The sequence below is a fragment of the Micropterus salmoides genome, unplaced genomic scaffold (assembly GCF_014851395.1).
Source record: "Micropterus salmoides isolate LMB-PRFRI ecotype aquatic unplaced genomic scaffold, ASM1485139v1 Ms_hic_scaffold_4, whole genome shotgun sequence".
In the NCBI taxonomy this organism is placed as follows: domain Eukaryota; kingdom Metazoa; phylum Chordata; class Actinopteri; order Centrarchiformes; family Centrarchidae; genus Micropterus; species Micropterus salmoides.
In genome coordinates, this window is record NW_024043372.1 from 36,222,373 (window position 1) to 36,233,614 (window position 11,242).

At 41.2% G+C, this 11,242-nt stretch overlaps 1 protein-coding gene across 1 annotated transcript; it reads left to right on the top strand.

Annotated features, from left to right (window-relative positions):
* The first annotated feature begins 1,635 nt into the window (after positions 1-1,635).
* On the top strand, positions 1,636-10,142 carry chia.1 (chitinase, acidic.1). The gene is made up of 12 exons (XM_038697474.1): positions 1,636-1,660; positions 2,034-2,099; positions 2,544-2,573; positions 2,698-2,902; positions 4,002-4,058; positions 4,206-4,371; positions 6,510-6,634; positions 7,000-7,123; positions 7,644-7,826; positions 8,498-8,614; positions 8,866-8,992; positions 9,286-10,142. Exons 2-12 carry the CDS (start codon positions 2,081-2,083, stop codon positions 9,492-9,494), a joined length of 1,362 nt encoding a protein of 453 aa, XP_038553402.1. The 5' UTR covers positions 1,636-1,660; positions 2,034-2,080; the 3' UTR covers positions 9,495-10,142.
* Positions 10,143-11,242: the final 1,100 nt, after the last annotated feature.

Genomic DNA, 11,242 nt, shown 5'->3' on the forward strand with positions numbered 1-11,242 from the left:
ACCCACTTCATTTCCTCCTGTCCTTTCCCTGTTCCCCTCCCTCTCCAGCGCCCCACCTCTACATTCCCCTGCATTTTCCGTTCCTACAGTAACCCCTGGTCTTCCCGCTACACCCATCTTCAATCCCACGACCACCAGCAATTTCACTTTTGCCTCTGCCATTCCCCCGTCCTCCCACTTTTAGTCGTATGCCCCTCTCCCTCCTCCTTTCACCTTCTGTTAGACAACAAATCCTCTCAGGTACTTACCTCAACCTCGTACTTCTTCCCCAGCCATTCATCAGCACCACCACCAGCCCCAGGGAGCTCTTAACACCCCATGGGACGACCCACTTATACGTCCCCCACCTTCACGTTCTAGAGAAATCACAGCTGTAGAATTTGCCTTAGATTTTTCCTTTTATCACCATACCATCTGTTCAGTCTTCCCCAACCGCAGGGCCAAGTTGGACGACTACCTCTCCATCATCTTGGATTTGGCTCTGCGTTTCAGGTTTTTTTTCCCACATATCTTGTCCTATTTCCATCCCAGGCCACAGGGCAATTTAATAAGGGCACCTACTGGGGCACCCTTGTCTCAGAACTTTACTGCAGAGTATTCACAGCATGCTCCTCCTTGGCTTGCAACCTGCAGGGCGCCCCTTCTCCTCCAGCCACCAGCTGTGTCATTGCTACTCCTTTACCCCAAGCCTCCATCTCCTATTATCCCCAAACCACTAACCCTCCTACCAAGAAAACATTGCACCCCATAACCCCACCCAGCGCAGTTTCTGACCATGCAGGAAACTCAAAACACTGATCTCATCCATGCCCTAAAATCCACCAGTTCCCCATCCACACTTTCACTTCCAGTTTCCATCCAGGCATCGAGGTTATCCCAGATCCACTATAGCTTCCAGTCCGTCCTCGCCAAGCCTCTACAGTGGCCAAGCCCCCCCTTCCCCAATTCACCTCACCAACCATACCAGCATCACAACCAGAACTTAGCAAAGACCATCTCCCCCCCACGTCTCAGTACAGATATCATGCACCATGCAACAAGCTCACACGACACCAACCTCAAACATCTTGTCTCTCTCTTTTTGTCAACATTGAGGACGCATCCATCTTGTTTGAATGAACTTCTTTCAGTGTGAGCTCCACGTTGTGGTCTCTCAGTTGATCTGTACAGTGTGAGCATTAAAATTGCAGGTTTTGGCTGAGCAGAAAGGCCGACTAACACGTGTCTTAGAACACCCAGGGCACATGTCCGTCCTTATCCAACCATCTGCCCTGATACCAAGGTTTTGTTTTCACCAGGAAACAAAACCAGATTCCCAGCAGGAAGATGCAAGCTCTATTTCAGGTTTCAGGTACATTGAGGCTGTCTACATCTATCACCTATTTACCACCCCTACTATTTCATTAACACTTATCATTATTTCCTAATATTAATTCATGCACACTTATCATTGAATTGAACTGAAAGCTCATTTCAAATCTTGTCTGATTCTTTCATTGCTTTGCCCAGTGTTACCTGGAAGTGGGGTTATTTGGCAATCAGACTTAAAGCCCTTATCAGCTGCACTTTGACACCAGCTATTAGTCATTAATGAGTCAAATATAAATCTGACCCAAGTTCCCTGAGCTCTGGACTCTGCTTCTGTTCCTCTTGAAGAAAGGTAATGAGATTAACACCATTTTTGGAATTGTGTCATATACAGCTAGCATTTTGCTACAAGTTGATTCATAAAATGGTTACATTCCATTGTACTACAATTATTAGAAGATAAGAATTATTTTCATTATTGACTAACTCAAGGATTATTGTTTTGAATAATCAAAACGTCGTTTACCATATAAAATGTTAAAGAATAGTATGAAATGTTCATCAAACAGCATCTGACTGAAGTTATGTCTTTAGAACAGCTTATTCTGTCTCAGAAAAAAAAAAAGCCATTTCATTTACTATAATATGAAATGCAGAAAAAAATCATCACTTAACGCACAATTGTTTCAGCTGGAGTTTTTCATACGTTTTATCTCATCTTTTAGAGGTTCACTGCTGCAGCAGCAAATTGGTTGGATCTCCAGAGAACACAATGGCGAGACTCCTCTCAGGTAAATACCATTCACTCTTAAATTCAGTATTTCTATATACCAGATGAGTGTGTGTGTGTATGTGTGGGTGTAAAAAACATACATTTATTATTCATTTTATCATTTAGCTAGCCATTTTGGAAGGAAATATATCAGTTAGCGTATTTTGGTACCATTATTATTCTTATTTATCTCATGTTTCACAAATTTCAAATGTATTCAGGCTAATTTTAGTATCTAAAGTAATATCCTATATTCAAATCTTACAGAAATGATATTGAGAAATAAATTGCTTAAATTGGTAACTACATAGAAAACATACAGTTTTTGCACTCACAAAAAAAGATATTGTATTAATTGGATGTTGTTTACCAGGTGAATATATGCAGTTTTTCTTGCATCAGTTTTATTTGTAGTTGGTTGTTCTTTTGCACACTACGTCCCCTGTTATGTTTTTCTTTGCAGCTCTGGGCGTTCTGCTCGTTCTGCATGTCGGTAAGCATTAGTTGTGAACAACAACAGGCAGTGGCTCTTCTTCACACTAATATGATCAATGTGTCAGAACAAACGCAGGAGCTCTTAAAAGTCTCATCGCTGATGTCCTACTGTCTTCCCTCAGCCTCATCCGCTAAACTGGTGTGCCACATGACCAACTGGGCCCAGTACAGACCCAGCAGTGCGAAATTCACCCCAGACAACATCGACCCCTTCCTGTGCACACACGTCATCTACGCTCTGGCAACCATCAACAGCTTCAACCAGATCCACCCCATCGAGTGGAACGATGAGCAGCAGTACAGCAGGCTCAACAACCTCAGGAATGTGTGAGTTAACGCAGTCTGTACACTCAACCATTATGGACGCCAACAATCTGCTGATGTGGCTTATTTAAGCCTAACACCTATTTTCAAAAAACATGGAAGGATATTTTGATTGATTATATACGGATACATATCTAATTCAGTTAATGCATTTTTATAAGACAAGTGTATCAAAGAAAAATCTTCTGCACAATAATTTTCTGAACTTCAGAACTGGGACATAAAAGGCCTGTCATTTAGACCATCATGAGGCCAAGCCTAGCATTAAAATTACATAATGAACGGAGGAACTATCACCATATTAGCTATGTCTTATAATGAATGAAGGGCTAATTTGCAACTCAGTGAAAGTAAATATACTGATCATATAACACCACCGTAGATAAACAAAATGTGTTAATGTACAGACTTTATGAGCTGACATGAGAGCTTGGGACAACACTCTACAACATAAAATGCATTTTGACTTTGCAACCTCCACTCTCAGATTGTTCCTGATTTTATGTTGCACAAGGTTGACCTGTTTCAAGTTTAAGTTCAAATTCAAGTTCCCATTTATTTATAATCCACATTTCATACAAATGTATCTCGAAGTGCTTTCTGGACTATTCATACATTTTAACTATGTAAATGTTCTATAGGCACTGTTTAAAAGAAGTGTCTTAAATTTTAAACAAGTATAATACAGAGACACTTCTCAGGTCAGCAGGCTGACTGTTCCATCTGCTCCAGGACAAACACTAAAAACAGACTGTGTTTTCTACAATAGTAAGATCTTTTCTTTGCCTAGCTCCAAATGATCAGATATGAACCCTGGAGCAAAAGGCTTTTATGTGGCAATCATACAGTCATTAAGTGTGAGTTGTAACATAGACAGCTGCATTCTTGATTAGCTGCAATTTCCTCGTGGATGTTTGGCAAGTCCAGAAAGAAAGCATTAGTCTTAATTATGGGATTTTAGATCTTAGAACTGTAGTAAGACTTCAGTCCCATCACTATTTAAAACTTCCAGCTAATGAAATAGTATTTAATCGGCAGAACTGTTTTGTGTTAATAATGTGAAATTATTTAAGGTTATGTTTGTCTCTCTCTTTGCTATTAGCAATCCTGCACTGAAAACTCTACTGTCTGTTGGTGGCACAGTCAATGGAATAAGCCCGTAAGTTCAAATATGACCCCAGGTCTCAGGGTCTCCCACACACAACCCAATATCCTTGACATACAGTTAACACAGACAGAAACCTTCCTCTACCACTTGGTATTGCCAGAATGAAGGCCACAGGATATGTTTTATTCATCTCGCTAGATTCATCGCCATGGTTGCCAGGCCCGAGGGTCGTGCAGCCTTCATCAGGTCGGCCATCAGCTTCCTGCGCACCCATAACTTTGACGGGCTGAACCTGGCCTGGGAATATCCTGGACACAATGGCAGCCCACGGGAGGACAAGGAGAAGTTCACCCTGCTGGTCACGGTTAGCATGAACTTCATATGTCACCAAGAGTTGTTGTTAATGGTGGTGTATTTGAGTGTTTCCCATATGGGTTGCATTTCAACCAGCCTAAAAGCTATAAGTGTCGAACCTTTTTGTGAAAAAGGAAACGACATTCTCCTAAAAAATGGTGCAGTTCATGTAACTTTCAGTCTCATCATCTCAGTGTCTTCATGCAGGATCCATGGGGGCATATGCATTGCCATCTGCCACACAGTTGCTCGCTGAGGCTAAAGCATAATTTAGAATAAAATATGTGCTCAGTTGTACTTTTTATACTGTGTGACAAACTAATGAACAAATGAACAAGACCAAGAGACTACAGCCATGGTGGTGCTTTGAGCTAAATGCTAATGTCAGGATGATAACATGCTCACAATGACAGTTCTAGACTAATGTTTCCCATGTTCACCATTATAGTGTAGCATATTAATATTCTAACTATTGTTAATTAGCACTATACACAGAGTAAAGCTAAAATGAATGTCCTCAGTTTGGAAGCATTTGGAAAAATGGATGAGAAGTCAGTAGGTCATCAATGTTATTACTATTTATTCTCATGGTGGCGCTAGAGGATCATCAAAGCCAGCAGGATTCATCTAATATCCATCCAATGTCCATCCATCCATCAAATCGTCAACCGCTTATGCTGCGTACAGGGTCGCGGGGGCCTGGAGCCAATCCCAGCTGACATTGGGTGAAAGGCGGGGTACACCCTGGACAGGTCGTCTGTCCATCGCAGGGCCACACATAGACAAACAACCACACACACTCACGACAATGTTAGAGAAACCAATTAACCTAGCCTGCATGTCTGGATGGTGGGAGGAAGCCGGAGCACCCGGAGAGAACCCACACAGACACGGCGAGAACATGCAAACTCCACACAGAAAGGCCGGGGCAGCAGGGGTTTCGTCCAAAATGTAACAATAATAATTTATAAATAATGAGATACTGTATCTCACCTGCTGATGGTGCTAGAATATCATCTTAGCCCTTAGGTCCTCAAGGCACCATCAACATCTGTACAAAATGTCATGGCAATCCATCCAATAGTTGCTGAGATATTTCAGTCTGCCTGTCTGTATTGTGCAATCAATATTAGTCTTACACAGAGTGTGAATGCAAGCAGTCACATACGCATACTAAGAGAAAAACCTGCTCCTCTGTCTCATACCCATCAATCTTTCAGGCCCTCTTAGCAATTTCTGCTGTTTTCCAAAAGAGTTGTCAAAACAAACTCATATGTTATTTAATCTGGCCTTGATTATCTCGAATCTGGGCTGGACGCCCAAGCCAAGCTTGAACACACGTCTCCCTTGATTCCTCCCAAATCATCATGACCCTCAGATGTTCCTGTCTGCCTCTTTCATGTAAGACAAACAGAAAGTATACACACAGTAGCCTATAGATCATCCCTCACCCTCTTCTTATACATATAGTCAGGTACATAATGAAACATAAAACACCTACCCTGATGAAAACACTTTTTTTGTATTGTTGTGTTCCAGACAGTTACTGCGGTCAGTGTGTCCTTTTTCCAGGAACTGTTGAGCGCTATCTTCAGCTTTCCCACTAGAAACCATCTGTGTATTTGACTGCTTTTATATTTATCACTTCTTGCCTGTGGCTTCACTACACAGTGTATTTTGGCACAGAGATTTAACTCAGCGACCAAACTCTCCTAGGCCTCTCTTAACATGTATGGACCTTAAATGACTTAATATGACATCCGATACATGGTACATATTTTACACTGTTGTAACAGCACATCTGACCTGTCCTGATTTTACCACACTAGCATGGCTAAAATCATGGTACACATTATGAAATACATGTGTAGCCCCCTGTGGGCTGTTTTTAAAATAGTATTCTAAATACCACCCTTGAGCCAGCATTATTTTATTGTTTTAAATGCACATTGTCCTGTGTGACAAACTAATAAAAAAGAAAGTGAAATGTAATTCAAATGGTAATATTACACAACGAATGACTGAACAACCAAAGTGCTGTGAGACACATCATTCTGTCTTCACCAAAAGACTGTGGTTGTAGAAGGACACAGACAGAAACTATCAGATGTGGAGGATCAGAGGTGTTTTTGTTCATTCTGCCTGCAGGAGCTGTCCAAGGCCTTTGAGGATGATGCCAGAGACAACAGGAAAACTCAGCTGCTGCTGTCCGCCAATGTTGCTGCTTTCCGTCCCAACATCGACAGAGCCTATGAGGTCAACAAGATTGCACCGTAAGTTTGATTTCACTAGACTCAATGTACGTTTATGTTCAGAGGAGTAAGGTATCCAAAAAAGTATAGGTTTGTTATCGGTAGTGAAACATATGACACCCAGCTCTACTTACTGTGAAAGACAGATAGGGGTGTCAGTATCTTGCTCAAGGACATCTGGTAGATAAATAAGAACATGAGACCAGCGTTCACTGATAGGACAGAAGTTTGAAAGATCACTGAACTTTTCTAATTTTTTTACTAATGTGCGTCTTATTGTTCGGAGTTGCAGAGAACCTTTACTGTTAAACCCAATAGTTTGCATGTGCTGTATACTATATCCATCTTCTATGGCTAATCTAAACACAAATGTTTAAAATCAACAGACACCTTGACTTCATCAACGTCATGACCTATGACTTCCATGGATCCTGGGAGGCAGTTACTGGACACAACAGCCCACTGTACCGCAGCTCTGTGGACTCCGGCTCGCACATTCATCACAATATCGTAAGACACACAATAGACAGACGCCTGTAAACTACACACACTTCGTGACATTCGTCCATGTGTTAGTATTGTCAAATTGTCCAAAATGCATTTCAAGAAACTTTATCTCACTGATGAGAACAACATTTAGCGTAAATACTTTAACACAAGGGGACAGAGGGTCTCACAAAAACCTAGGACAATGAGTTGTGTTATAATATTTAATATAGATATCACGTTTTTGTCAGCAAATACTTACATATTCAACAGCCACAGGGTGGCATTAGCATTCATCTGGAGTCATGTTCCTAGCCAGCATTTGAATGTAATTCCAGTATTCACTCCTGTTTTAGCTTTATTTTGTTCTCTAACGCTTGCTTTTTAGCTGCTACACCTTTAAACTTAAATAATGTGCTGAGATTCACAGTATCTGCAGTAGTGACAGACATTTACATTACAGAGAGGCATCAGATTCAATGTTAAAATCAAAAATATACATTTTGTACTCTAGTATTTACATCTCCTTTGTCCTTTTCTATAGAACTCCTCTGTATCCTACTGGCTGGCTCTGGGAGCCCCAGCTGAGAAGCTGCTGCTGGGTTTCCCCACCTACGGACGAACCTACCGCCTTAGCAGCGCAGTTACCGTCCTAGGAGCACCGGCTAATGGCCCCGCAGACGCCGGACCCTACACTCGCACTGCTGGCTTCTGGGCATACTATGAGGTACAACACATTCATATAATGCCTAGATGAGTTAAAGTCAATAATTCCCCAGGATTGGCCGCTGCATCTGTGTGCAATGATGTGAAAATGTAAAATCTCACACAATACTGTGCCAGTTAAGCCTCACTGGAACGTCTGTAATAAAAGAAACACCCTAAAGTCAGATGTATTGTGATTGCTGTCTGTACTGTGAAAGACATTACATTTTAGAATTGTGTTCAACCTGTTACATGACCAGAACTTAAAAAAACAGCGACTTTAGAACAGGCCCCAAAACAATGTACATAAGTTCCAGTTGACACTATACATTTAGTACACAAGGGGGATCTGCTGGGGTCAATTTTGTTAACAACTTAAGGTGTTCTGTGAGTCTGTGTAGTATCTGATGTTGTATTACCTTTCTATTACGAAGAAAAGGGAGTGAGAGGCTCGAATACAAATATCCTCTTCCTATCCTTTTCATATCCTTCCTCCTAAACTCCACTGTAACAACATGATTCAACATCAATATGACTTGTGATCATCTACATTTGACCAAGAAACAAATACACCTCTGAAAAACAAGGGGAACCAAAATTATAAATGTAAAAATAAGGGTTGACCTTCAGTAAATATGGAAACTTCCCAATCCCTGAGTTTTCTCATGTAACTGTTTATGTGTGTGTTTCCAGATCTGTGACTTCACATCCAGTGCAACTCTTGGATGGATCTCTGAACAGGAGGTTCCTTATGCTTCTTATGGCAGTTCCTGGGTGGGCTATGATGACAAGCGCAGCTATTCTTCCAAGGTAGCCAACAGCACCATTACTACTATAATAATGTTATTAGGCAACACATTTCCACTCTTATCAGTGATGAAAGGTTCTGGTGAAGTTCTTGCTTTTATGATCTGAAGTATGTTTGGAGGATAAATAACAGGCCCTCCAACAAGAGTTAATTCTAGTATTTTTAGTTCATGTGTCTCCATTCTAGGTCTATTTCATAGATCTGTAGCTGCTGCTATTTAATCATCTCTGTTACTGATGTGGTCGTCCTGTAGGTCCAGTGGATGACTGCCCACAGCCTGGGAGGTGCACATGTGTGGACTCTGGACATGGATGACTTTGGTGGATACTTCTGCTCAGCTGGAACTTACCCGCTCATCAACCACCTCAGGACGTCAATGGGTAAATACCATAGTTCAGCTAATTTACAAAGCCATCTTTGCTCACAGTCATGGCCTTTCCTTTCTTATTTAATCAACTCATCGATCAGTCCCAGAATCTTGAAAGCAATTAAACTTGCCTTCCTGTATTTGATAGTTTTTAAAAAAAAATAAAAATTAGGTTTGTGTTTCACTTTTGGTGCAGTTTGTAGTCACGTGTCAAAATAGGTTGGTTTAGCCTCTGGTTATTGTATTTCATTTTTATTTTTATTTATTATTTCTAACTCACAACTTTCTTCATATCTGATTCTGCAGGCTTCTCTCCAAAGCCCACCACCACCCCAGGCCCCACTACCACCAGGAACCCCATCACCGACTTCTGCCGTGGCCGCCCCGATGGCCTGTATGAGAATATCGCTGATAAGACCACCTACTTCCAGTGCTTCCAGGGAAACACCTACCTGCACCGCTGCCAGCCTGGCCTGATCTACTGGGACTCCTGCAAGTGCTGCAACTGGCCCTGAGCTACAAAAACTTGAATTACAAGCACACAGTCCATGAGAAAATCGCTCTTTGCAGCTGGCTCACTGCGTTCCTAAACAAAATAAACAAAACCATATCATTACATGCCCTGGTGAAAGATATGACTATTACTTTTGTGTTTTGTAAGAAAAGTGAACATTTCTCTACACTTCATACATATTAAATTCATTTTATACTCAGCTTATCTACATTTTAATTTGGTGACTCCAGTTTTAAGTGAAGGTTACTGGTGTGTTTCCAGTGTTTGTGTCCACTCCACTATAACACTCTCAACAGTAATATATTCTTATGTATGTCTGTCCACATACTTTCAGCAGTAACTCGTTATAGTATTGTAAGATACACAAAAACCTTCAGTTGTAGGCTAGTTGATGAGCAAATTGGTAACGATTCAAAAACTAACTGAGAATTGATACATCATTCTCATCTCAATGCGTCATAACTTGACGCTTTCAGATAGCGTGACAAAACGTAAGGATTTTACACTAAAGGTACCCTTCAGCATCCGTATGAAACGCCCCCGTTTCCTACGTTGCAGCAACACAAGGGAGGCTAATAGTGATGGCAAGTTCGACTCTTTTGACAGACTCGAATCTTCAAATCTCGTTCAATAAATTGAACTAATCTTTTCTTGAGTCATTTCTTTCATTTCGTTCATTTGAACTAGGCTGGTTATTGTGGCGCTGCAGCCCTCTAGTGGGCGATTATAAAACAGCGCCATTCTCAAACACGGAAGGCTGCCTGGCTTGCTTTAATTGACAAAGTATAATGCACAAATTCACCTCTTGATCACTCTCTATCATCATTATTATTACTATCATTATATACACACCCCTGGGCCCACAACCAAATTCAAACCATGGAAAAACCACAGAAATATGTTGTCTATATGCAGTCCACTACTCCAGCTAAATCGAGTAGTATACAACCAGACCAGCCATATAAAGGCTTATGTATATAATTACTATCATTATCTCTGAAGTGCTCATTCATACAGCAGCCTAACGTCCTTATCCATGAGTAAAATATTAATATCAGATTTGCGTATATAGAAGGAATACACTTCCAACCAATTTAATAATAATCTTGATCAACCACCAAGTTCTTAAAGAACTCCAGCACAGAGAGAGGAACAAAGCAATATTAACACATTATATAAACGCAGCAGTTTGGCAGGTCTGGACGCAGAATGGGCCACATCAGGTCCGGATTCTGCAGACAGAGAAACACACATGAGCACATCGCTCTCAAACACTGCAGGTTGTTCACCAGTCAGGAGCTGTGAAACAACAGCACAGCTCTGTTGGTAAATAAAAAGGAAAAGTTACGTTGCGTTCTCTGGCGGACCTGGATCAGCTGTTAGCTGTTTACAGGGCTAACACTAACGTTACTATGTGGCTGTGTTTTAATGTTTTAATGACCGGGTCTGTTTGTTTTGGAGAGGAGACAACCTCGGAGGTAATTCGGCTCCAGGTAGAACCCTGTCAGGGAACAATTCTCATCAGCTGTTGGCTGGAAACACTAGCAGGACTAAAGTTACAGTGCGGCTGTGTTAAAACTATAACTTATCACAACATCACTGCACTGCAATAACGTTATGCTTTATTAAATGTCACATAATTAACAAAATAGCTAGCACTTCCGGTCTGTACGGGACGCCCCCAGAACGTCTCATAGAGATATGTGTGAATCAACTGACCACTTCCTTAATAAGTTTCCCCTAAAAATC